Source organism: Podarcis gaigeae, assembly GCF_964106915.1.
Source record: "Podarcis gaigeae genome assembly, chromosome: 4".
Classification (NCBI taxonomy): domain Eukaryota; kingdom Metazoa; phylum Chordata; class Lepidosauria; order Squamata; family Lacertidae; genus Podarcis; species Podarcis gaigeae.
The window spans coordinates 41,197,726-41,224,859 of NC_139677.1; the positions used below are offsets into that span (position 1 = coordinate 41,197,726).

At 42.9% G+C, this 27,134-nt stretch overlaps 1 protein-coding gene across 4 annotated transcripts in view; it reads right to left on the reverse strand.

The window, feature by feature from the left end:
• Positions 1 to 24,271, reverse strand: part of GPM6B (glycoprotein M6B) — a 106,981-nt gene extending 82,710 nt beyond the window's left edge. The window contains exon 1 of one of the 4 annotated variants that reach the window (XM_083734549.1): positions 23,901 to 24,271. In XM_083734549.1, coding sequence (XP_083590675.1) covers positions 23,901 to 23,904 — 4 coding nt within the window. In that variant the 5' untranslated portion in view covers positions 23,905 to 24,271. The remainder of the gene's footprint in view (positions 1 to 23,900) is intronic. The other 3 variants (XM_083734547.1, XM_083734545.1, XM_083734542.1) reach the window with 3 other exon arrangements.
• Positions 24,272 to 27,134: the final 2,863 nt, after the last annotated feature.

Below are 27,134 nucleotides of genomic sequence, written 5' to 3' on the forward strand. Positions count from 1 at the left end.
GCATTCATGAACATGGGGGTGGGGAGGGGTAGAGAGAGAAATGGTCTGGTACTTTGGAATTCCCAAAGAGAACTTTCTAGAATGTTTCATGTACGTCTCTGAAGCATATGGCAATTTTTTTTGGGGGGGGGGGAATAAGAGTTTAAAGGACAGCATAGTGCTTAGCAGATGACTAGAATGTGAGCTGGATGAAAATAATTGTATTGCAGTTTGAAAGAATAAAGCAGAGTTATTCAGATACTTTTTATAGCTTAGAAGCAAATAAGGAATTTAAGAATTATGCCTCCAACTTCTAACAGCTGCTGTGAAAGAATTCTCTCTCCCTGCTCCCCCCCCGTCTCTTTTCATTCCTTCTCTGCCCATTTTCTTCCTAGCAGCTGCTTTTTTATCCTCATCCTCCTCCCTGTCTCTTCAGCTACCAAAGTTGGGGGGGTGGGAAGCATGGGGGTGCCAACGCACAAAGCGGTACTTGTTAAAAACTGAATATATCCAGGCAAACTGCCAAATTTCATTCCGAAGTTCCCCATCAGTTTCTCGGCACTAAAACAGAATATAGTAAGGCTGTATCCATTTCTAGCACAGAGTGTCTCCTATGCATCCTACAAGGAAAATATTAATTTCATCCAGGAAAGCAACATGTTTTTTTTTTTTCATCTTTAGGCACTAGAAACAAGATGATAGACAGTGGAACACTGATTAGGCATAGCTGATTTCACAAATATAGCACTGCCTTTCAAAATGATAGATATGGATCTAGCCCAGTTCATACATGGGATCATGGCTTGATAGATAGTTACTTTAAAGTATGTTAGATTTATATCATTGTGATGGCCTCATTTGAAATTTCTTTAAGTTTTTAAGTTATTTATTGGCTTCCCTCAGCACAGTAGCATAGGCAGAAAGTGTGTGTGTGTGTGTGTGTGTGTGTGTGTACACACCCACCCACCCATGTACCAAAAAATGCAAGAATTTTGGCTTTAGCACAAGATGTTCAGTCCAGCCAGCTACTCATGATGGACGATAGTCTATTAGTATTAATCAGATCATAAACGCACAATTACTTGGAAGTAAGAAACAATTCACACACATATTTTTCAGTGAAGTTTCTCAGCCTAAGTCAAATGTCTGTCTGCAACCAGAAAGCCTGAATGAACTTGTCCTAATATCCATGAAGAGCAGCAGTCTACACATTCCCACGACACGGAAAGATCAGTCCATCTCAATATTGATTTCCATTACTGGGCCACAAGCAGCTAAGCATAATGAGAGCTCAATGTGCGAATCCCAGCAAAATGTATACTAATGTTGGGGTGGTGAGCTTAAGCAGATCCACAGAACAGTCATAGCAGTGGAAGCAGTTGCAGGCCAGGATCTGAGCTAAACAGTCAGACCAGAGAAAGGCAGAACAAAAAATGAATGGGAGCTGAAGGCAGGCAGATAGGGAAGGAAGCAGATGGGTAGAGAGATTAGATAAAACAGAGGAAGACACTGAGAACAAGACTAGAGGCTGGAGAGGGAAGGGGGTTATTGAATAGGCAAAGGCCCAGCTGTTATGACCAGAAAACATGTCTAAATCGGAGAGTGGGAAATTGCATTCTTCTAGGAGGCCAATCCTGTCCCTTTTGTCTTCTTCCACTTTTCAGCCCTGAGTGGCTCACAGCAACAGATACAACAATGGGCACTACCATAGTCATCAACTGTCCTGATTTAATTGGGACACCCCTGATTTTGGCACCACAGCCCTCAACCATGGAGGTGGTGGAGGCAGTACTACGCTCCAGCAGGTACCACCAAACTCCTTGGTGTTTCCTTGCATGTCACTTGTGTTTCCTTGCATGTCAGCTGCCTCAGCATGGTAGTGAGGGCAGGCAGTGAGTGGAGAAGAGCGTGTGGTGGCAGAAACTGCATGCAGCTCTCCTGGCTGGGAGGCAAGTGGCTGAGAGAGAGCACCTACAGTCTCCAAATTGTGGAGCCAGTGGTGGTGCTGCCTAGACAGCTGCTACCTCCGTCCAACATTGGAGGAAGTGAAAGCAGGCTCCAGTTCCCTCCACCACTTCCTTCCTGCCTCCAAACTGGCTGTGTTCCTCACCGGAAGCTGGTTTTAAGGAGAGGTGGTGTGCTCTTGGCCTCCAGGAAACCTGTCCTGCCAGGGTGAGTTGGAAATTTTGGCCTTTCAAGGGGGTTAGGCAAGATGACCCCGAGGAGCCCTTCAAACTCTACAGTTTTCTGAGTTCTTTTAGAGAAAGACATGCGCCATGTGACTCAACCCTGAAAGACGTGTGTCCCGATTTTCCTCTGCAGCATGTTGGATGTTATGCACTATTGTACAGACCAGAAAGTTCCTGAAGCTCAATGTCCCTGCTTCTGACACTGGTTCACCAGCATTATCTCCTCCTCTTGGAAAATAACTGATTACAGACGCCAAACTAATTTCCATGGTGCAAATATCTCCAGTTCAGGGCTAAAACCATGTGCATGATTCCCACAGCTGCATCTTCCACATGCCTGGAAATTGGAATAGTAGATTCAGCTGCATGGACTCTTATTATGTCCATTTCAGTGAACAGACAAGTCTGGGACTTGTATGAAGCTTAAACTAACGACACAGGATTTCATACCACATTACCTAAATAATGTGTCTGCTAAGAACATCACACTCAAAAGCTGTGATTTCCAAGCATTCTGGAGCTTGAGTGAACACGGAAAACACTTGACACAACATGCTAAACCAGTTACCATTTTTGCCTGAAGAACTATGGGTGGGGTGGAAGGCCCAACCCACATGCAAATCCTGATGGCTTCTCTGTGTGCATGAATTGTGCATGCCCTAAAAACATCCCCAGAGTGTCCCCATAACATGCTATGGGTTCCACAACAGACAAGTCAATGCAGAACAGGTCTTAGTTTGAAAGTCACAACCCTAATTAAAGCACATTGATAAGGGATAACCTCATTATAATTACATGCAGTTCTCAGTCACTTACACCAATTCACTGGATCCAGGATAGCTGCCTAGAAATCTATTTAAATCCAAATATATGTGGTGGACAAATTACAGCCCTCTTACTAGATCTTTATGTTTTACTATGCAGATTGTTTGCCAAAGAGGACATTTTTGAGCTAAAAATTACCGAGAGGCTGTTGACCCAATATTTTTTAAATCCAATTACACAGAGTTATTTCAGACCTAAAATGTAATTTAAACTTTTCTTTAACACATACAGCCTTACATGCTTTTTGTTCCCATCATGCAGACAACTCTAACTAAACTTCTTACTGTCAAGGGACATAGAAAGTTGCATTCATTCCAAGCCATCTTAGGTGCCAATCCAAAAAACTGGCAGTGCTAATGAAAAAACTCTGCATGTTTCAGAACAAGGCAGAGTTGAACTAAGGTCCTTTCTTACTTCAAAACAGATATAAAACAAAGAGACTAATTGAAATGCAAGGAAGAACACAAGCAATGAAGTGTTTTAAATTTTCCCACCCTCTCTGAAATATAGTTTCTACTGATCACAGGAGAATGAAGTAGGGATTTGTTATATATCTTTCTAATAAGAAGTAAATCTTAGAAACCTCTTTGTAAATTTTGCAACTGGACTGTTTTTTAATGTTAAAGCTGAGAGAGAGAGAGAGAGAGAGAGAGAGAGAGAGAGATTCCATTTACAAATATTAATATTGAACCTTGCTATTGCAATGTTAACCAGAATTTTCTTGCACCCGATGAGCTGGTGGAACCCAATGTGAGGATAAGGAAGAGGGAAGCTTCTTCAGGAGAGAGATGGGAAGGCGCACTTCTTTGTATGTGGACTGAAAATGATAGAAGGATACATATACATATATATTTCTGTTTGATTATGATAGGGCTTATTCTTAATGTTCCTTATCTCTCTGCTTCCTCCTTTTCTTTTTACTCTATCTTTTCTTGTTCTTTTCCCTTTTGGTGGGGGGGGGGGAAGAAAGGTGGAACCCTAGGCATCTCTTATGTCTTCCCAATGGCAACTTGTAAAAATGTGTCAGATGATATCGGACTATCCACCACTTCCTCGGCCTCCCCGCAAGCAGCAGCAGCTAATGAGCAGGAAAAGGGAAACATCAAACACAATGTTGTCTTTTCACACATTTCTTCTACAGATGTTACTGGAAGAGCCTACGGTTAGCAGCATGCATATGCTCCCCATAAAATATAGTCAGACCCTATGAAAGTGGATCCCACATAGGAAGCTGCCTTGCACCGGGTCACACTATTTGCCTGTCTAGTTCAGTGCTGCCTACACTGGCTGGCAGCAGCTCTCCAGGGTTTCAGGAAGGATGCGTTCCCAACCCAGCCTGGAGATTCCAGGAATTGCATGCAAAGAAGAGGCTACTGAGCTGTAGTCCTTCCCTTACTACCCCAGATAATGTATATGCTTGCATTGATGTGAGGCTAGGGGCGGAAGGCTCAGTCCCTTCAATCTTTATTGCACCGGTCCTGAGAGATCATATAACACCGGTCCTGAGAGATCTGCACTGGCTCCCAGTACGTTTCCGTGCACAATTCAAAGTGTTGGTGCTGACCTTTAAAGCCTAAAAGGCCTCGGTCCTGTATACCTGAAGGAGTGTCTCCATCCCCACCATTCAGCCCAGACATTGAGATCCAGCTCCGAGGGCCTTCTGGCGGTTCCCTCATTGCGAGAAGTGAGGTTACAGGGAACCAGACAGAGGGCCTCTCGGTAGTGGCGCCTACCCTGTGGAACGCCCTCCCATCAGATGTCAAGGAAATAAGCAGCTATCCTATCTTTAAAAGACATCTGTTTAGGGAAGTTTTTAATATTTAATGCTGTATTGTTTTTAACACTTGATTGGGAGCCGCCCAGAGTGGCTGGGGAAACTCAGCCAGATGGGCGGGGTATAAATAATGAATTATTATTATTATTATTATTATTATTATTATTATTATTTATTGCAGTTGATAATACAAGCGGCGGCCACATTTGGTGATGGCAAGTCTAATTGCCTGCAGTTCTCCTCCTTCTCACACTGCTATCTGATGACTTTAAAGTGAGGTCAGGGATTGTGCAACTCTTCCCACTTCAGAAAATGCAGTCCCGACAGATGCCATAATTTAATACAATTCATGTGTACGTCTACAAATAAGGATTTAAGAAACTAAGCCAGGGTACTAATTTGGAATGATCACAGAATTATATCAGAGCAAGATACAAGTGGGGATATGGAACAATAGAGAGAACAGAAGGCGTCTGAAACAAACCACAGCTTACCGCAAACAAGCAGGTTGCTAGTGTACACTGCTCAAATCATGCCTGTCACACCAGTCCTCTTGCCAAGGCAAGAAGAAACAAATCACAGCTCTGGCTTAGCACTACGTGTGAACTAACACTCATGGCTTCCCTCCAAACCAACCACTAGAAGCCGCCAGGGCAACATATTACATATCAAAACATTTGAAAAGAAATGTATCAGAAAATCTTCTACTAGACTTCTATTTCATATGATTTTAGAAACCCCTACAAGTTCAGAGAGGAGAGAAACTGGCTTGTACTTAGGGTATCCCAGCCCCCAACCTGGCGTCTTATATCGCTGTCCTGACTTGTGGAACGAGAGGTTTTATTCTGTGATCCCTAGGTATAGGGGGGTATAGAAATTCAATAAAATAAAAATAATAAAAATAAATAACAACAGCAACAACTTTTCAAGAATGGAGAAATGGCACTTTTTTCCATTTTCCTAAACCAGGACTCCTTAAACCATGTGGATGAACTCCAAATCCCATCATTCTCAGCCAACATTTGGAGGGCCACAGGTTCCCTAAACAGTGTCTGAAATGGGAGGAGGAAAAGCAGGGTGATCAGGACAGACTCAGTCATGTTCACCAGAACAAAAGTGAGACAAGTTAAAGGTCCATATGAAAAGAAATGGAATGACATCCCACCTTCGAGCGCTGCGCCTAGATAATAGGAGACTACTTATAAATACAACCCTCCTGATTTTCTATCTCTCCCTGCGACTTGAAGTTATATATGGGTTCGGGAGTGGAAAGACAATCACCAAGTACAATCCATGGAACAGACTTCCCCAAATGAATTTCCCTTCTGTTTCAGAAGCCGGATCCAGGCAGGAAGCCGCTACACTGGGAACAGCAAGAACTTCCCACAACCAGTAGAGGATGCCCTTGTGTGTGGCAAATCTGCTAAACAGATGACTGCTGTGAACACAGCAGTAACAGGTTGTGGGTGGTATGGCGAAATCCCGAAACCCTTCTCTATTGTTCAATAGGTTACCAGGAAGAAGAAAATCAATTCTGCTGGGGTTTGTTCTGCCTCCTTGTTCTCTTGGGCTCAGCTGCTTTTCCCTATAGTTGGGAAGTGGAGAAGAGCAGCAGAAAGCAAACAAGCTGAAGGAAAAGTGCCTGATGGCAGCAGTCCAGAGATTATTATGGAATATGAGAAATATTACCAAGTTCAACTGGATATCTCAGAGGTAAAGGTAAAGGACCCCTGGACGGTTAAGTCCAGTCAAATTCGACTATGGGGTGCGGTGCTCATCTCCACTTTCAGGCCGAGGGAGCCGGCGTTTGTCTGCAGACAACTTTCCAGGTCATGTGGCCAGCAGGACTAAACTGCTTCTGGTGCAACAGAACACCCTGATGGGTGCCAGAGTGCACGGAAACACAGTTTACCTTCCCGCCCCAGTGGTACCTATTTATCTACTCACGATAGTATAATTTTGAACTGATAGAATGAAACACTCACATTTGGAGGGCCACTTTTTAAATCTCTCAAGGGCTCAGAGGTCCCCAGAAGCCAAAATCTTGATTGTGACAGGGAAATATTAGCCAAATGTCAACTTCCTCTAGTGCCTTTAAACTGAAATATTTTACAATGTAGAAAGGAGCTAAACTAAAGATGAGGATATTTGTTGTTATGGGAAAGCCCCATATCCTGTGGTCCTTTGGGGAAATAGTTATTAAGTGTGGGAGATGTTTTCTTACTGGCTTGTCTAAAGATAGTACGGGGAATGCACATCTGTAAATATAAGCAGCAATTATCGCTACTTTCTTTATACAGAGAGCCAACTTCATCATACTATTGTACTGTTCAACAAATAATAAAAAATCAGAAAGACAAAACACGTCCTACCACAGTATTGTATTTCAGCACATTAAGAGGAAATGCACTGGCAAATCTTACAACAGGATTCCTATTTCAGATGTGATTTTTTAAAAGACCGTTTCTTGTAAGTTAGGGAACTGGATAGCAACCCTGCTTCATCTTACTTGTTTAAATTCCATCTCCTACAGAATTGGAATTCATGCCAATGTCAACTTCTTAACTACTGTGAAAACAAACAACGCTGATTTAAAAAAGCAAACACGACATATGTTCTACTAGGCTGGAACATAGGGAGCACACGATTTCCCTATGCTGCTGGAACAGTGAACGGGCCCATTCATTTGGAAGCACGATGCAACACTGCTGGGAGTACAGCCTAGAAACCAATCAGCCCTGAAAAGCAAAATGTATGTCTGGACTGGACAGGCTCCACAGAAACTAAGCAGTGTTAGAAACTGAGATATGAAAGCTAGGAGCTAAATGGAACCTTAAACCTAGGTTATGGGCACAACAACAGAATGTCTAGGCGTGTTTTTTGTTTTTTTTTTAAGAATACAAAGCTAAAAATGAATGAACTGCAACTAAAATATTATGTTCATTTCCCACATGGTCTAGTGACTAGTCCTTCCCCTGCCCACCCCCCTAATATTCTCTTCTCCAGTCTTCAGAGAGTAGCTGGAAGTGTGGAGGCAGGAAAAGGTCCTCCTTTCCTTCCACTCTGCACTTTTAATCTGAAATCTTAGGCGCAGTGCTGCACCCAGAGCTCAGAAAGTGCTCACGCTAATGAAATTCCCTGTTGCAAAATGCACTTAGAACGATGAGAGTTTCGAACACTGATACTAGGTCTGCCTGTCTTCAACCTTAAAATAAGAAATGTCTGTATATAATCTCTTCCATGGTATTCTCTGTCCTCAGTTGAAGTTTCTCAAAGCTCCCTTGTGATTTGGTGGTGGTGGGCTTATTAGGGAAGGGCTGTGGCTCAAAGGGAAAAGACATGAGTTAATGGAAGAGCACAACATTTTCATGCAGAAATTCAATCCACGGTTAATCCTCAGCATGTCCAAACCAGGACAGAGAAAGACTCCTGCCTGAGTCCCTGGATAGCCACTGCCATTCAGTGTTGGCGATAGTCATCTAGAGAAATACATGAAGTGACTCAGTATAAGGCAACTTTCTATGTTCCTAAATTGCATGCATTTCAGTCCCACCTAGATGCTCAATATGCAGCTACAGGTAAGGATGGGGGTAAGCTGGGATTCAGCTAGGATGATGCTTCTCCTGAAACAATTGGGGGGAAGGGGTAGATACACCACTTTGCCACATCCCCTTTAACTAAAATTCTGGTCAACACTGATCTGACTACTAGGAATTTCCCTTCATCTCAGTTTCTTTCACTTCCGTTAAATATACCTTGCCAAAACCATGCCCCTCCACAGATTTCCCTACGCTGTCATTCAGCACAGACTTCTTGCCCTTACCTTCAAAGCTCCCCGTGACCATCTCCAACCTTATCTTTCTGTCCTCATTCCCCACTTTTCACTCTTACAATTATACGTACTACCTTTCTCTATCCAAGCCTCCCACCTCACTTAAATTACTCTATTTCCCAGTGCTAAGCTTTACATGCTCCTTCCGATAATTTTTGCTATTAGCCTCATCATTGTCCTCTATCTGAACTCAAAACCTGCCAGCTTTTGGCTTAACTCTTTAGCCCTGATTTAAATGGCATCTAGGTACCAATAACTGCATTTGCTCATATTCAGCCCATTACCTCTGGCTCCCCCCACTTCTCCCTCACAAACTGTCACTATTAAGACTTTACATTTTCAATAAAGGTACCACTTTGCCCATCTGATGTAATAATAAAGGAAGATCATATTCACTGCACAGCTTACTTTTCTTTTTAAAAATCAAGCAGTGCTGTAACTGCAACCAGCTAATTCCTGTATATACTAGTCAAGAGAATTAAGGACTAATTTTAACTATGAGATGGGCCACTTCTGAACTGAGAAGATGACTGGATGGGAAAAGAATGTCTGAACAGGTATGGAACAATAGCCTGATGGGCAGAATACCCAAAAGTGATTACGCGATATATGTTGAGCATGTGTAATACAGCTTGTATGTCCAATAAAGAGATTCCAAGTTCATCAAAAGGGTCACAGGGTGCATCTTTGTTTCCATATAGAGCAACTTACAAAAGAAAATATCATTATACACATTGAGAAAATGCCAATTTTCATGGTACAGAACTATATGTTAAGGACCACTCACATTCTACGTTATTTACTTATTTTAATACCTGCCCTTCACTGTAAGGTTCCAGAGCGGGTTACAATCCTTTACAATTCATTAAACTTTTTTGTGAAAGACTGAATACATGCCAGTAAGTAGTAGATGTACTTAACTAACCAATTGTCATATTATTGCTCAAGTTAACAGCCAACATATTTAAAACATTTTGCTCCCACTCTTCTGAAGGGGAAAAAAGTTCCCAAAGCATCTTACAAAAATCAAGAATCAGACATAATCTTGGAAGGCACAAACAAAAGGCAAAGTGACTGGGAAGGAGACGAGGTAAAAGCAAACTCAAGCAGTAGTTCCTAGTTACAGAGTTGTTATAATGGGGAGAAATCAAGGAGTAGAGGCTCCAAAAGTTGCTAGCCAAGCCAATGTGGAGATCCTGTAGTCCCATCTCTCCATCTGCAATAGCCTGGTGGAATAGTTGTTGCCAGATCACAGCAAAGATTAGTTAGGTGCCCTCTATAGATTACATGGAATGGATAGAAGCCACAGTTCGGTAAGATTCATCTCATGAGTGTACTGCAACATTTTAAAGGACTGCAACTAAAAAAAAAGTGCCTGTACTCACCATGAAGTTATTACATTAAGTGCCACACTTTAAACCTTTGGGGGGTGGGAACTGTGTATCCCCCAGAAACAAAGCACTGATTACACCTCTTATTCAGATTCTCAAATCTTTATTGGCATATGTACCATCTTAAGGCAGCCTTGTAAAGGAAAGTTTTCAATATTTGATGTTTTATTATGTTTTTATATTTGTTGGAAGCTGCCCAGGCTGGCTGGGGCAACCCAGTCAGATGTGCAGAGTACAAATAACAACAACAACAACAACAACAACAACAGCTACAAGATTTCAATGGGGTTCAGTACAAAAAAAAATCACTCATCAAAAACCTGCATCTAACACTTAAGTTAGTGTTGTATAGCATTCACGACTCTTCATTGTGTGTTGCAGAAACCTGGCTACTATCTCCATCTTATCCCCATATTGAGTAAGCATACGAAAGGCTACACTTGTATGAATGCCACTCCCTACTAACAACCAACTGATTAATAAACTTATATCAATTTTTCTGATACCAGGGGCAGTGCAAAATAACATGCACACCTGATTCTATTATATCTCTTGCACCTTTCTTAAGAAAACAGAAAGAGACGACGCATGACAACATTTGAATCACTAGAAGATTTTCCAAGTGCTTACACACACACACAGCTAGATTTTATATTATCAATAAGATTACTGCAATGGGCATGTCTGTGTTGTGGCTCTTCTTGGACATTTCCACAGCTCAGCGCTGAAACAATGGCAGTATTTCCTTATAATGCTAAGCCAAGGATGTGGTGCACTGACCACACATGCAAGCCTGATCACTTCAGCTTCAGTCCTTCTCCTGTATGAGTGGGGTTACAAACCAGGAAAGGGATAGGCAGCTAAGTGCTACATTCAAACCTAGGATTATGGTTTCTCTCTTTCTTTCTCTCTCTCTCTCTCTCTCTCTAACAAGTCATGACTGCTAGCCTGTAGTTTTATGAAAAGTGAAAAAGAATCATTAAAAGGGGGGGGCTAACAAAAAATGACCATCAGCCAGTTGGAAATTTAAAAAGATTGCTCCCAGAAGCAAGAATAAGAAGTCCTAAAAGCAGAAGGCATGAAGGAGGAGGAGGATGTGGATGTGGGTGGGGTGTGGTGGGAGAAGGGTGGAGTTCAAGATAAACCAAGGAGAGAAATCAGGGTAAATGACCAACTATGTCTCCTCAATGGTGTCTTGTGACAGTACTTTCCCTCCTTTCCATATGTTATTGTCCCGTAGTGAAAATCTGGGTTGTGCGAAGTTAAGAGGTTCATCCAGAATTAATGTAGGGACAATCCACATTAAGCAAAAGTATGGATGGGCCCGAAGTGTGACCTGCTCCACCCACAATTCCACTGGCAACAATTGCATCATGGGATACAGTTTCCAGAGCTTCTCAAGCATAGCTAAGCCAACACAATATTAACACAAGTTAAAACAAGGATGCGCTTCTCTCCATCAGCCACATGAAGCAGGAATGAGCTATGCCCAAGTGTGAAAGTATGTCATTATCTGGCACTTCAGAAGAGATGTTAGCAAGAAGTTTTACACCAGGAAGGTAACATTTGCAGGCAAAAGTTTTTATGAGCAGTGATGAGTACACCCAGACTGCTCTGAAAAACAGATAATACTTTGCTTCATTTCACTGACCATGTTTGGACTATTAGAGCATGACATAATAAGTTGAAATATGAACAAGTCTTTCAGCTGCACACAAAGCTTCTTTGCTTTTCCCTTTGAACAAGTGAGCAAGCAAACAGGAGGTCCTCCATTAACTATAAACCAGGGAATTATGGCCAACAACTTCAGAACAAGTCAGAATATTCAAACATGGTTTGAAGTCTATTCATTGCAAAGCTGTTAACCATAGTTTCCTGGTTCAGACAAAACAAGAAACTCTAGTTAAAAGATAAAAGAAGATTTCCTGGCTAGTTGGTTTAACCCTTCACACATGGGTGCTGCATATACAGCAAGGAGGCTTCTTCATATGTCAACTTAATAAGTCAAAATATGACCACCCAAACTCTCCCACAAAATGGTACAATTAAGCACTGTCTTCTCTCAGCATTTTATGCAAGGGGCGTCAGCTGTGAGTCAATCGCCCAAAGAGGAAATCTGAATCCTACATTCTGTACTGCTGCCTCTGAAATGGACAGCTGCATTAGTACACTGTTTTAAAGGAAATCCATTTGACATACACAGAAACTAGTCTGCTCTTCTGAATTCAATATGCCTGTTTTGTGTAGATTAATACCATGCTCCAGCTGTGCTTATATGTTTTTTTTCTCCATGGAATAATGCTGTTAAAACCCTTTGTTATATATCTTATGGGGATAATTCACAAGAGTAGTACTTGCCTAAACAGAGCTTCCATCAGCAGCTGCTCCCACCAATATTTATTTTCAATTTGTCACTGTGTCCATGGCTTAGGAAAATCTGGGTTCAAATCCCTATTTACCATCAAGCTGAGTGGTTGACCTGAGGCCAGTCACATGATTTCAGTCCACAGGATTGTTGTGAGGTTAGAATAAGTGCAACCTCCATGCGTGTGCATTGTTGTGAGCTGTTTGGAGGAAGGATGGAATGAAAATGTGAGATACAAATAATGGATATGAAGATGTGGCAATAATTATGGTATCCGATTGCAAGATCTAGTGATCATATATGGTAGGAATCATACTCTGTTTCCTATTCACAGCAGGGAACAACTCCCCGAAGACTAAAAACAGATTACTGTTTTTGGAATAAAATTTAGATATGGATTTGTGCACAACTGATGCCTTTTTACTGGCAACTTGTCAAGCTAGACAGAAGTTAATAGGTGTCAAACATCGCAGGGAAGCAAAGCTTTAATTTCCTCAGATCAGCATTCCAGACAATGTTTACAGACAACTTTTTTGCAAAGGGTTATTCAAGTAGTCCCCCCCATAAACATCGGCTGCCTGGAATCTAAGCTGGGGGGGGGGGTTACTGCCAGGATTATACCAAACTCTGCATTTATTTCCCCAGAATCTCTTCCCCTTTTTTCAGCACGCTCTCCAATATCAACAAGAACTCTCCAGACATCTGTGCTGTGGGTATTGTAGCCCCTGAAAGTTGGGTCACAAACATAACCTCAATATAGCATCAGGCCGGTACATCCTGCTTCATCAGAATGTGCCACGACTTCCATTCCATTTTGCTGACTTGCTTTGATAAACAAGCAAAGTTGAAACTTGGGAGAGGGGGGCAGAGGAGGTGGGCAGGCATCTTTGAAAGTGTCAGTTGCAGACTTTTAAAATTTTTATTTCAGTTGTATATACTGTGGGTTCCTCTAGTGGTGCATAATTACAAGTGAATAGACATTCCACTGAGTGCAACTTGGTGCAGAGACACGTCCATATCTAGATGTACATTCTGACGTGCTTTTTTACCAGCTGCATTGACTGCTGGTAAAGGTAGATCTGCAAGCATGCACATATAGACCATTCTGCCTTGACATTAAGATCCGCTTGAGAATCCCTACATATAGGCCCACTGTAAGATCAAACTTGCTGGAGAGCACAAGAGACAAGGCCTTCTCAGTTGTGACTTCTAGTTTATGGAACTCCCTCCCCACCAATCTCCATTTGGCCCAAAGTTTAGAAACTTACCTGTTTTGAGTGAGCTTCTCTAAAGTTCTTTAATGCAGCTGGTCTGGAATTATTAAGCTGTTTTAACCATCTTTTAAAGATGTGACATTGTTTGGAGAATAATCTGCTGGGTTAACTAATGTTTAAAACACTCTGGGCCATGTAAGCCTTTATGGTAAAGGTAAAGGTAAAGGTAAAGGGACCATTAGGTCCAGTCGTGACCGACTCTGGGGTTGCGGCGCTCATCTCGCTTTATTGGCTGAGGGAGCCAGCATACAGCTTCCGGGTCATGTGGCCAGCATGACTAAGCTGCTTCTGATGAACCAGAGCAGCGCACAGAAACGCCGTTTACCTTCCCGCCAGAGTGGTACCTATTTATCTACTTGCACTTTGACGTGCTTTTGAACTACTAGGTTGGCAGGAGCAGGGACCGAGCAACGGGAGCTTACCCCATTGCGGGGATTCAAACCGCCAATCTTCTGATTGGCAAGTCCTAGGCTCTGTGGTTTAACCCACAGAGCAACTCGCGTCCCTTGTAAGCTTTTATGGTACTGTTCTCCAATTCTGAATCAACATTATGAATGTGTTGTTCTAATGCATTTTGTGTGCTTTATTACTGTTGTGAGCTATACCTGTATACCTGAAGGAGTGTCTCCACCCCCATCATTCAGCCTGGACACTGAGGTCCAGCTCTGAGGGCCTTCTGGTGGTTCCCTCAGTGCGAGAAGTGGGGTTACCAGGAACCAGGCAGAGGGCCTTTTTGGTAGTGGCACCTGCCCTGTGGAACGCCCTCCCAACAGATGTCAAGGAAATAAGCAACTATTCTGCTTTTAAAAGACAACTGAAGGCAGTCCTGTTTATGGAAGTTTTTAATGTTTAATGCTGTATTGTGTTTTTAATATTTGATTGGGTGCCACCCAGAGTGGCTGGAGAAACCCAGCCAGATGGGTGGGGTATAATTAAATTATTATTATTATTATTATTATTATTATTATTATTATTATTATCATCATCATCATTATCATGAATGACACAAATATAGATCAAATCAATGATATGGATGGAACACTGGGACAGTGATACCTGTTAGTTATAGGGAGACATCTAAATACAAAGACGCTTTCATCCTTGCATACAACAGACCCATGTGGTGGAATTCAGCAGCAAATGTAGAATTCTCCTTCTTGTTATTTATCAAAGTGCAAAATGGAAGCAATGGAGGAACTTGCTGGGGAGTTGCACTTGGTGGAACAAGATGCGTAACCCTTTTCTTGTCTGCCACCACTTATTGCCTGCAACATGCCCCCCCCAAAAAAAATCTGCTTTTCTTCATTTGATGAGCAGATGGTGGAGTCCTTAGCTAAGGAAAAACCAGCATGGGAAAACTGCAGAGGATCCCTGCTCCAATCTCCTCACTGCTTAGTAGATGTGTGGCAAGCGCGGTACTGGGAACTGCCACATTTTAATGAAGTGCTACAGTAAGTCACTTTCTCTTATATTAAATTTTATGTTTTTAATAATAACAATAATTTATTATTTATACCCCGCCCATCTGGCTGAGTTTCCCCAGCCACTCTGGGCGGCTCCCAATCAAGTGTTAAAAACAGTGCAGCATTAAATATTAAAAACTTCCCTAAACAGATGTCTTTTAAAGATAGGATAGCTTCTTATTTCCTTCACATCTGAAGGGAGGGTGTTCCACAGGGTGGGCGCCACTACCAAGAAGGCCCTCTGTCTGGTTCCCTGTAACCTCACTTCTCGCAATGAGGGAACCGCCAGAAGGCCCTCGGCGCTGGATCTCAGTGTCCGGGCTGAACTAGCTTGACAAGCTGTCAGCAAAAAGGCATCAGTTGTGCACAAATCCATATCTAAATTTTTCACCTTTCTAACTAAAGGTATTCAATTCCATGGATTCAATTTCATGGATGAACAGGTCACCTCTAATGATGACATGCTCAGGAAGCCAACATATCCATAAATGAAAACTTTACTGAAGGTCACACTTGGGAAGGCAATGCTTTCTATCCTCTGTATTAATTTATTCTCTTTCAAACTTACACAATGATTTAAGTCTGTATAAACAGAATAAAGAAGAACTTATTAATCTGTTGGGTTTTTCTTTTTTTTCTTTTTTGTTTTTTGGAGAGATATTTATGTTTCTTTGTCTCTAGAGCAACTCCAATTTATATTCTGTTGAATCTTCATTGAAGACCAATGCTTGGAATATCTAAACTACAGACAATCTGATTGCCACTGTGACTGCACACTATAGCCTCCATTAAGTTAAGCAGTGGAGACAGTTCTACACTCTATTATTTCTTTCAGAGGTACAGTGTCCCTCATCATCCCTCCTTTTATTCTCTGTTTTGTCAGAGTAGTAACCAAAGTCATCTTTCTTGAGTCTTATTCAATAGTAGGTTGATATCTGCGTCAGCAACCTTTACAGTCAGTGGACACATCTGGAATTTTGAGAGAGTGCCATGGGCACCAGTCACAAAATGGCTGCCATGAGGTCTGTGGCATAACACAATAACTGCCACATCTGAAAGAGAGGCAGGACTACAAAATGGTGTTGGAATGTCCCCACATCAGTGGAAGAAAAGGCATTGCTCACTGCTCCACAACACTTTACAGCTAATCTCTATTCAGAGTAGAAGAGACCAATGTGGACAGGGAGGACAATGTAGGCAGGGAGTTCCTTGAGTGACCTGTCCTGACCCTGCATAGATTAAATTAGATTTCAGAATTCCACAAGATGGGGACAACCTTCAAGGGTGTGTGTAAGGATGTGAACAGATGTTAGGAGAGGATATATTTATTAGATATTTTCCTTCCTTCCTCACAATTGTGAGTTCAGCACAGTGCATCCCTTTGAAGCTTTAAAGGCTATCCCACAGTGTGGGTGCTCATGTAACTGTGCTGACTTGATATGTGAACTTAGATATCATACATGAACTGAACACAATGGAATTTAGGCTCAGTTTAAGAATGTTGAAAGTGTGGAATTCTTTAGTACTTTAGAACAAGTGTTCACTATGATCTTCCTGTTACATAAGCAAGCAAAATAACCTAACAAAGTTCAGAGCGCAATGATATACATTAAAGTTAAAACAATCCAAAGTGTCAAATTCTGTCATCTGACTTGAACAGAGAACTTATTGAAGGAACCATTGATCAAAGCAAGTTCAAGATCTCTCATAATATTTTAAACAATACAGTCCAGTGTGTTTTCATGCTTAACTTTAAAAGCGTATTATGACTCATTACATTGTAAGAAAAGAATCAGTTGTGTGATAGTTCACATACAAAAACCACAGGCTTTTTTTTAAAAAAAATGTTTGGTTCCCTTAGTTTATCATTCAAATGAGATCTGAAACAAACAAACAAAAACACAATAAAGTTTCAAGAACAAAGGATTATTTATTTAGGTAAAGAGAGATAGCAATTAATATTTTTAAGTTCATCAGGGGGAAAGTATGCATATGAAAAGAAAGAATTTAAGCGTGGACTGGACCAAAGGATCCCACAATTGAAATGTAGCCAACTATAATGACCAATACTAATCAAATTTGACCATTACTGTGTCTCACAAAGGGTTTTTAATCCTGCCTGGACAAAATGTACAGTTGAATAGGAAGAAAGAGGGCTGCTTTTCTTTCAGGATTTGCCTCCAGCTGTTCAGAAGAAGAAAGCACAGTTTAAACACAAACAGATTTGTCCTTCTTTTCCCAGTTCAAATCGTATGTTGGAGCCCTAACTCCAAGTAGTTAAAAGTATGCTGTTCATGGAGTTTGTAACTAACATTACTTTTCAACAGTAGCAGTGTGGCCAAAGGTCTATTTAGTTGATTTTCTTGAAGTTACCTTTTCAAAAGTTTGCTGAAAAAATGTGTGTCATCTTCTCTCTCAAGCAAAAAGTGGCATTAGTCTTCTGAGAAGAGACGGAGATGCAGAGAGCTGATGTTTGTATAATCAACTTTTCTTTAGTATTCTCTAGCTATGTCCTTTAAAAGTGGGGGGAGGAACTGGCCTGCTCATTTCCTCTTCTCTTATGAAAACCCCAGGGTTCAAGACCCATTCAGCTTAGTCGGTCTCACGCCAAGGAATCTGGCTACAAGATTGTTTCTCAGGCATGTAACAGGGTTTAGACTGAAAAGGGAGGGGTTGGGATGGAAGTTAGTAACACATGGACAGTTAACAAGCAGCCAGATCCAACTATTCCTTTGGCACAAGATCTTCCTAAGCCTGCTTTAGAGGGAGGAGCTGTGTTGTACAATCCTCTGTCAGCAAAAGGTATTTGCATGCACAAGGCAGGTTTGCCAGTGTATCTATTGACACCAACGAGGGCTATAACAAAACATCCTTCTCTTGAAATTTCCAAGTCCTTTTTGCTTTTAGCATGGCATTCATACCTAAATTCTGCTTTTCATCCAAACCTCTGGGAGCACAGCAAAAGTCTACAGGGAACAACTGAGATGCAGCTCTGAAGTCTGGATGTTCCTTCAGCAGCAGTTCAGGGGAGCTGCTGGGCAATGCAGTAACTTGCAAAGGGTTGCCTGCCCTCGACTCAAAGGCTACAATAACCCCAAAAGGGTATGGCGGCTTGCCTGGTCTAGTATTCAAACAAACAAGCATGAGAGTCAGAAAATCCATCTGATGTAGTTAAGTCTATAAGCCAGTTAGGAAATTTCCTAATAATTCAAAATCTATCAAGAGGTAAACCAAGTGTCTGCACAGCTACCAAAAGCATGAGGACCTGTCTGGAACTGAAGCTCCTGTTGAGGTGGCTAGTCTAACTCAGAGTGCTTTGAGAATGTCTTCACAACTCAAACTGCATTCTGAGGACCTGTTTAAAGATGGACAGAGTTCAGAGTGCTTTCCCCCCACCTCAATTGGTAACATCAGGCATCAAGTAACTACTTACCATAACCGGGCAGTTCCTGTTAGTTTGCTCATTCCTTAATGTGGTTTACTGATCAAAGCTTGTTCAGGTTCTCATTAATTATTGGCATCAATTACGCCACCTAAGCACTGGTATTAGAAAATAGTATCTCATCCAACTCTCATCCCTCACTTGCCTGAGCTTCCCTAGTGAAATCTATCCAACTCCCTTTGCACCAGAAGGGCAAGTCAATAGCCCAGGTAGATAAGAATATTGGAAAGAGTGTGACTTCTATAATTTAGCTGTTGGGTGAAGTGCATTCAGAGCTCTATCGGGAGGAACACTGTTAAGTGCCCTTGTGTTACAGAGGCCTGATTGGAGTCCAATGGAAGTTGGGTATTTAGTGCCACCAGTCCTGTGCTGTGGAAGGAACATTCTTTTAGCAGAGATTTGGCAGGCAAAACCGCTTGGCTTTCAGGTGTATCTTGAATGCCCTTTCATGCCAAGAGGCCTTAGCAGGTGTTTAAATTGATTAACAAGTCACTTTAATGATTTGCATTGTTTACAATGGTATTTTATGTTTTACAGCTGTGCACTTCCCACCACCCATATTTTACGATATGGCTGTATAGAATAAACAAATGTTCTGACAGTTTCAGGCAGGATGGAACATTAACAAACGTTTTAGAGTGGCCTTTAGAGAAAAGAAGAACTTGCTGTTTTAAAACAAAGATCAAGACTGTTGCTTTAACAGCCCTGGCCAAAGCAACATTGTTTCTGGATGCTTCCAATCCTGCTCTGGACAGCAGTCCTTTTGCTTATCTTCTTCACATGCTTGCTATTGCAAGCAAGACTCCAGTCTTGCCCTACAGTAGGTCACTGTCCCCAAATGCTGTTTATCGAGCCTAAAACTGTCAAAACAACACTAAGTCAACTATCTAACCTAGAGGTTACCAGAGCATATGCAACAGAAGTTAGGTTGTCCCTATTCACACAGGGGTGCAACTGGGTCATCATCTGAAGCTGATGAAAGATACTCTGTGCCACCGAAGCCACCTGAGCCTTAGGTGACAGCAAAAAATCCAAAAGTACCTGTTCCTTCAGAGAGTGTGTGTGTAACCCCATCAAGAACAGGCAACCCCCCATCCATCACGTTCCAGGGAGCCACCCACTAAAAGTGCCTCTGTCTTATCTAGATTGAGCTTCAGTTTGTTGGCTCTCATCCCGTCTGTTACTGAGGCTAGACCTCAGTCTAGCACATTTACTGCCACACCTGCAGATGTAAAGGAGAATTAGAGCTATGGGTCATCAGCATATTGCTGACAATATACTCCAAAACTCTGAATGACACCACTAATGGTTTCATGTAGATGCTGTACAGCATGAGGGATAAAACTGAACCATGGGGCCAAATAGCACTCCCAAGCATCACCTTCTGGAAACAACTATCCAAATAAGACTTGGAGAGTCACTCCAAAAGGATACCATAGCCAATGGCATTGAAAGCCGCTGAGAGGTTGAGGAGAATGAACAGGGACACATTTTCCTCCTCTCTCTCCCAAAAGAGGTCATCATACAGGGCAACCCAAGCAGTTTCTGTGCCAAAACAGGGCCTAACCCCCAACTGAAATAGATCTTAAAAATATTTTTCTCCAAGAGCACCTGAATATGACCCGTACCCAAGAAAGGGAGATTGCCAACTGGCTGGTAATGATTTTTCTAATCTGGGGAGGGATTCCCCCCCTTTATCAATGTTATAATACAGTGGTACCTCAGGTTAAGTACTTAATTCGTTCCAGAGGACTGTACTTAACCTGAAACTGTTCTCAATCTGAAGCACCACTTTATCTAATGGGGCCTCCTGCTGCTGGAGCACGATTTCTGTTCTCATCCTGAAGCAAAGTTCTTAACCTGAAGCACTATTTCTGGGTTAGCGGAGTCTGCAACCTGAAGCGTATGTAACCTGAAGCGTATGTAACCTGAGGTATCACTGCAATACTTTAAAAACATCCTTTTTTACCACAAGTAATATTAAACATATAAATTGAAAACAAAGATATCTAAGATTCAATATCAGAACAAATGGCAACAATAATCAGGAAACATTTCACATCTCTCTCTAACTCTTATCATTGTGATTGTACTCTTTATGGTTCTCTCCTCCCCCTTCCACATTTTAATCAATATTCTTCAATACTGCCCTAGTCTCATGATTTAATTCAGTCAGTCAATAAACGTTTAAAGTCTTAATGTTTTACTGCATTAATGAATCTTAGCCGAAGAATGGCCAACCGAATTCCATAACAGTTAATCAGTTTCAAGTCATGTGTAGAAGCAATTAAGTAGATAGAACAGGATGTCAATAAAAAAATCATTCTGGAACCTTAATGGTTTGGCTACCATTTCAATTGCCAATCTTTCAATCTTAGGACTAAGAGGCGCGTATCCTTAGATAGGTTGCAGTTGCTTAGCAGACCTGACCCGCTTCTGTACAATGAGTTCAATGTTTAATTTTGCTTTTCAACTCTTAAGCACACAGCTCAATGAGACCAGTATCCAAGTTTATGTTTAGTGGCCCATTTCTGCTGCAAAAACAATACAGATTGCTTGCCACCATATTTGCTGAATGGGCAGAAACTAGTTTTAAAACTGTTTGGCGTGCTTTAAAAAAAGAAGATAATAGGAGTACATTGTATCATTTTGAAATTGCAAAATGAACCGTGTGCACCCACATACACAAACAAAGCCAGTCTGTTTGAGCGCTTGTGCAAAATAAACTTCTGTGCACCCAACAAATGTATCCAATACTTGGATACATACATGTATCCATATCCACAGTGCTCATCCAGGCCTGTTTGAACAAGTTCTGAATAAGTTCATTTATATGCGAAAATCCACACACACACACATGCTCGCCCAGAAGCACTAAATTGTCTATAACCAAATCTGGATCAAGGCCAACACAAGTAGATTAATATAAATGGCACTTTCCCCATCAACTTCATTGGAGTGGAGAGTGAACTCCCTTATCTGTCAAGGTTAAAAGGAACAGTTCTTCTTCTGCCTGCCCTTCCTCCCTTCTTTCAAAGTTAAGTAAGCACTGCAATTCAGGAGCCTAATCTTCATTCCCAATGTATAAGGAATTGTGGAAACCATAAAGCAGTTTGAGAATGTCAGCTAATTTGATGCTGTACATCCTCTTTGGCTTTGGCCAACCAAGACCATATAGACATATAATTTAAACTAAAACCAGATGCACGGTACAAACATCTGGATACTAGCATAGGGATATGAGCTGATAAACAGCAGTCTTGCTCTGATAACCTTCGTTGGGTCATATAAAGTCTAAAACTGAGCAACTTGGTCTTCTTTATCTGAAGCGTCAGCATTTTATAAAACTTCTGCTCTACCCAGGAGCCAAAGGAATTCATTTTAACCTTCCAAACCAAAAAAGCTTATTGTAAGCAAACTATACAATAGATAGTCTGAGATCCATCTGTGTGCTTAATTTCAATTGTTCCAGTTAGCATGATAACCAAGATATCCTGCACATATTAAAGTTTATAATTCCAAAATAGAATATTAGGGTCCCCCCTCAATTGTATCTGCAAAGACACAAGAACAACCACAATCAAACAAGAACTCTGAATAAGCCATTCTGATTTCAGTTTTTATATCTTTTTTAAAAAACTAACTGCTCTTATAAGTATTGCCACACTCCAGAAATCCCCTTAAAATTGGTCACAATTGCCTTCACAGTTGATTTTTTTTCTGTACATGTTTAGCTAGATCTTGCCTCTTTTTTCTTTTTTCAGCAGCCAGTGTTAAAGACCTTCTCTAAATAAATATTTTTTCTGCATAAATTCCGGTTAGGACACCTATGAAGTTTTGGTCATAAAAAATACACTGTGAATATACTCTACCACAATGGGGAAAAACTTTCTTAGCTATTTCTCCTGCCACTTCAGGAGTACAATTACTATACCTACTCTTCCTGATCAGTATGCCACACTTTCTCTACCTCTGCCCACCCCCACCCCCTGCAATAATGGGCCCTCACTAAATAAGGACTTCCTGCAATTAATTGAAGTCAGTCACCACACCTTCCATATGCTATGTACTATATACCTATTTATTTGATGACCACATAAGCAAAGCAGTGTCTCAGGAGTGCATTAGAACATTTATGCTGACTGTAAAATTATTACACGTGTCACATAGAACTGATGATGTACTTAATTCTCACAACTTCATCCAAAAAATAAATCCCTGAGACTTCTTTTTTTTTCTAAGCAGTCTACAGCTGGAATGAATTAGTGAAATCTTTGCCATATACTTTTAGCCATCAAGACTGAACAGCAGTGCATCGTTATTTCAATAACTCAAAAGAGCTTTAAAAGTACTTAAATACCTTTTTTGTGGGGAGGGAGGGATATGTAAAGTAAAAGGAGGTGTAAAGTAGAGAGGGTTGTCATTTGCACAAAGATCAGGCAAAACCTTTCCCACAAGGACACCCGCTCGGTCCATGACTTTCAGAATATATCTATTGATTGTGTTTAATGAAGCAGGCTTTAAAGTCATACAACCCTAAACGAAGACACAAGCCAGGAGTTATGACTTATAGCCAAGTATAAATTCTCAGTTGGGCTGGGTGGACACACTTAATTCAAAAAAGCGAACACCGTGGCCAAGATCTCAAAAAGGTGAAACTGTTTGCTTATGCCTTTCCTCTAACCATCCCTTTCCAAAATCCAGCTCCAACCCACCAGAGGCAGATTAGATCTGATTTGTTACAATTTTAAAAAGGGACACAGTAAGAGTGTGAGAGTCCACGAACTATATGCAGGGCAGTATTGCCGTTTTAAAGTCATGTACCAAAACAAAGCATGCATCTTAAGCTTGCTCCTGCACACTGCTTTGTGTCTGGTCAGAAGCTTTAACAGAGCAGACAAAACTCCACTGCAGGGTGATCTGTAGCCAGCGGGGCTCTAACCTTACTGCAAAGTTAAAGGGAGAAGAGGGAGCCTTCCTGGTATCTCAGGGCTCCCTCGGCTGCGTTTCGTCGCTTCCCCTTCCCTCCTCTCAGCATCCCGAGGAAGACCCAAGGATCTCAAAGGATCTCAACTTCTTCCCAATGCTCAGCACCTCTCTCCCGCCTCCCCAAAGAAAGGCCCGCGCGCACAAGAGCATGTGCAGAGTGCCTCTCCCATCCCAGCCAATATCTGCAATAAGAGGAAAGGAGGCTTCTCCAGAGGGTAAAATGCAGGGGCGCTTAGGAGTTTGAGGTTCCCTCTGCTGCAAAAATTACTCAAGTTTGGGTCCCGCCCTCCTCACACCCGCCTGAAGGGCTTGAGGGGAAGGCAGTTCCAACCCCGGAGCCGTTTTCAAGGCAAGAGCCGAAGCAGCCCTTCTCTTACCCATGGCGTCTGGCAGGCGTGCAGGTGGCTCGGCTGGCGGCGGCAGTGGCGACTTTCCCGCTTGCCCTTCAAGGCTGGCTTGTCCCCGGCTGGCTGCGAGGAGACGAGCAAACTCCTCCCGGCGGCGTCCTCCTCTCTCGGAACAGGCGCCTCAGCTGCTCCTCCGCGCGCCGCTCGCCCCCTGGATGCGCTCTCGCGCCTGCTTGGCCGAAGAGGGCGGGGCCTGCGCGGAGCCGCCTCAGAGAGGAGACCCCGCCGCGGGTCGGCAGGCGGGAAACTCCGCGGAGGCAGCTCTTCGCCTCGGACGCCTTTGTGAGGGGGGCAGCAAGGCAGGGCGAGGAGACTTCAGGTGCCTGGAGCTTCCCGGGCATTGTGTGGCTCTCTACATGTGCCTTGCACCCAACTCTCTCTCCTAGTGGAAGGATATCTCCCGAGTAACACCATTGGAGCTCTAAGGCAGTGTTTCCCAACCTTGTGCCTCCAGATGTTTTTGGCCTACAACTCCCATCATCCCTAGCTAGCAAGACCAGTGGTCAGGGATGATGGGAGTTGTAGGCCAAAAACATCTGGAGGCACAAGGTTGGGAAACACTGCTCTAAGGAATACACGCTTGTAGTGGGGCGCGTGCGCGCGTGCGCCCTCAGGTGCGCCCGGAGATAAGAAGGTGCCTTCTATTGAGCCGGCCCATTGGCCCATCTAGTTTGGTTTCTAGATGGCACCTGGGACCTTCTCCACGCCCAACAGAGGCTCCACCAATGAGCTACGACCTTCCGTGTTGTTGCTGTTTAGTCGTTTAGTCGTGTCCAGTGGCATAGCGTGGGAGGTGCAGGGGGGCCCGACGCACCGGGCGCAACATCTGGGGGTTAGGGTTAGGGGGCGCAAATCCACGGGTTAGGGGGCGCAAATTACTTGCCTTGCCCCGGGTGCTGACAACCCACGCTACGCCACTGGTCGTGTCCGACTCTTCGTGACCCCATGGACCAGAGCACCCAGGCACTCCTGTCTTCCACTGCCTCCTGCAGTTTGGTCAAACTCATGTTAGTAGCTTCGAGAACACTGTCCAGCCATCTCGTCCTCTGTCATCCCCTTCTCCTTGTGCCCTCAATCTTTCCCAACATCAGGGTCTTTTCCAGGGAGTCTTCTCTTCCCATGAGGTGGCCAAAGTATTGGAGTCTCAGCTTCAGGATCTGTCCTTCCAGTGAGCACTCAGAGCTGATTTCCTTAATAATGGATAGGTTTGATCTTCTTGCAGTCCATGGGACTCTCAAGAGTCTCCTCCAGCACCATAATTCAAAAGCATCAATTCTTCGGCGATCAGCCTTCTTTATGGTCCAGCTCTCACTTCCATACATCATAGAGCTACAATATTCAGAGTGCATTAACAGTCAGTCCCTCTTCCTAGGGAACTCTGAGAATTATGAACGCCTAACAACGGGTGGCTAGCAAGGTTATGCTTCAAATTCTACAAGGAAGGCTCAAGCAGTATGTGGACCGAGAACTCCCAGAAGTGCAAGCTGGATTTAGAAGAGGCAGAGGAACCAGAGACCAAATTGCAAACATGCGCTGGATTATGGAGAAAGCTAGAGAGTTCCAGAAAGACATCTACTTCTGCTTCATTGACTATGCAAAAGCTTTTGACTGTGTCGACCACGGCAAACTATGGCAAGTTCTTAAAGAAATGGGAGTGCCAGATCACCTCATCTGTCTCCTGAGAAATCTCTATGTGGGACAAGAAGCTACAGTTAGAACTGGATATGGAACAACTGATTGGTTCAAAATTGGGAAAGGAGTACGACAAGGCTGTATTTTGTCTCCCTGCTTATTTAACTTATATGCAGAATTCATCATGCGAAAGGCTGGGCTGGATGAATCCCTAGCCGGAATTAAGATTGCCGGAAGAAATATCAACAACCTCAGATATGCAGATGACACAACCTTGATGGCAGAAAGTGAGGAGGAATTAAAGAACCTTTTAATGAGGGTGAAAGAGGAGAGCGCAAAATATGGTCTGAAGCTCAACATCAAAAAAACGAAGATCATGGCCACTGGTCCCATCACCTCCTGGCAAATAGAAGGGGAAGAAATGGAGGTAGTGAGAGATTTTACTTTCTTGGGCTCAATGATCACTGCAGATGGTGACAGCAGCCACGAAATTAAAAGACGCCTGCTTCTTGGGAGAAGGGCAATGACAGGCCTAGACAGCATCTTGAGAAGTAGAGACATCACCTTGCCAACAAAGGTTCGTATAGTTAAAGCTATGGTTTTCCCAGTAGTGATGTATGGAAGTGAGAGCTGGACCATAAAGAAGGCTGATCGCCGAAGAATTGATGCTTTTGAATTATGGTGCTGGAGGAGACTCTTGAGAGTCCCATGGACTGCAAGAAGATCAAACCTCTCCATACTGAAGGAAATCAACCCTGAGTGCTCACTGGAAGGACAGATTGTGAAGCTGAGGCTCCAGTACTTTGGCCACCTCATGAGAAGAGAAGACTCCCTGGAGAAGACCCTGATGTTGGGAAAGATGGAGGGCACAAGGAGAAGGGGACGGCAGAGGACGAGATGGTTGGATAGTGTTTTCGAGGTTACCAGCATGAGTTTGAGCAAACTGCGGGAGGCAGTGGAGGACAGAGGTGCCTGGCGTTCTCTGGTCCATGGGGTCACGAAGAGTCGGACACGACTAAACGACTAAACAACAACAACAACAACAACAACGGGTGGTGCTGTGGGTAAAACCTCAGTGCCTAGGACTTGCCGATCGTATGGTCGGCAGTTCAAATGCCTGCGCTGGGGTGAGCTCCCGTCTTTCGGTCCCAGCCCACCTAGCAGTTCGACAGCACCCCTAAGTGCAAGTAGATAAATAGGTACCACTTTATAGCGGGAAGGTAAACGGCGTTTCCGTGTGCTGCACTGGTGCTGGCTCGCCAGAGCAGCTTCGTCACGCTGGCCACGTGACCTGGAAGTGTCTCCGGACAGCGCTGGCCTCTTAAGTGAGATGGGCGCACAACCCTAGAGTCGGACACGACTGGCCCGTATGGGCAGGGGTACCTTTACCTAACAACTCTCAGTAGAAATGTTGACAAGCTAATGTGCTAAATTATGGAACCAAACCAGTTCAAACCAGCTGGCACAGATTCTCCAATTAATATAGAAAAAAATCTACTGTTTGATCTTATGGCCTTTCAAGTAAAGGCAAAAATTCCAGTAAGTGACTAAGATGGATGTCTAAATGATGCT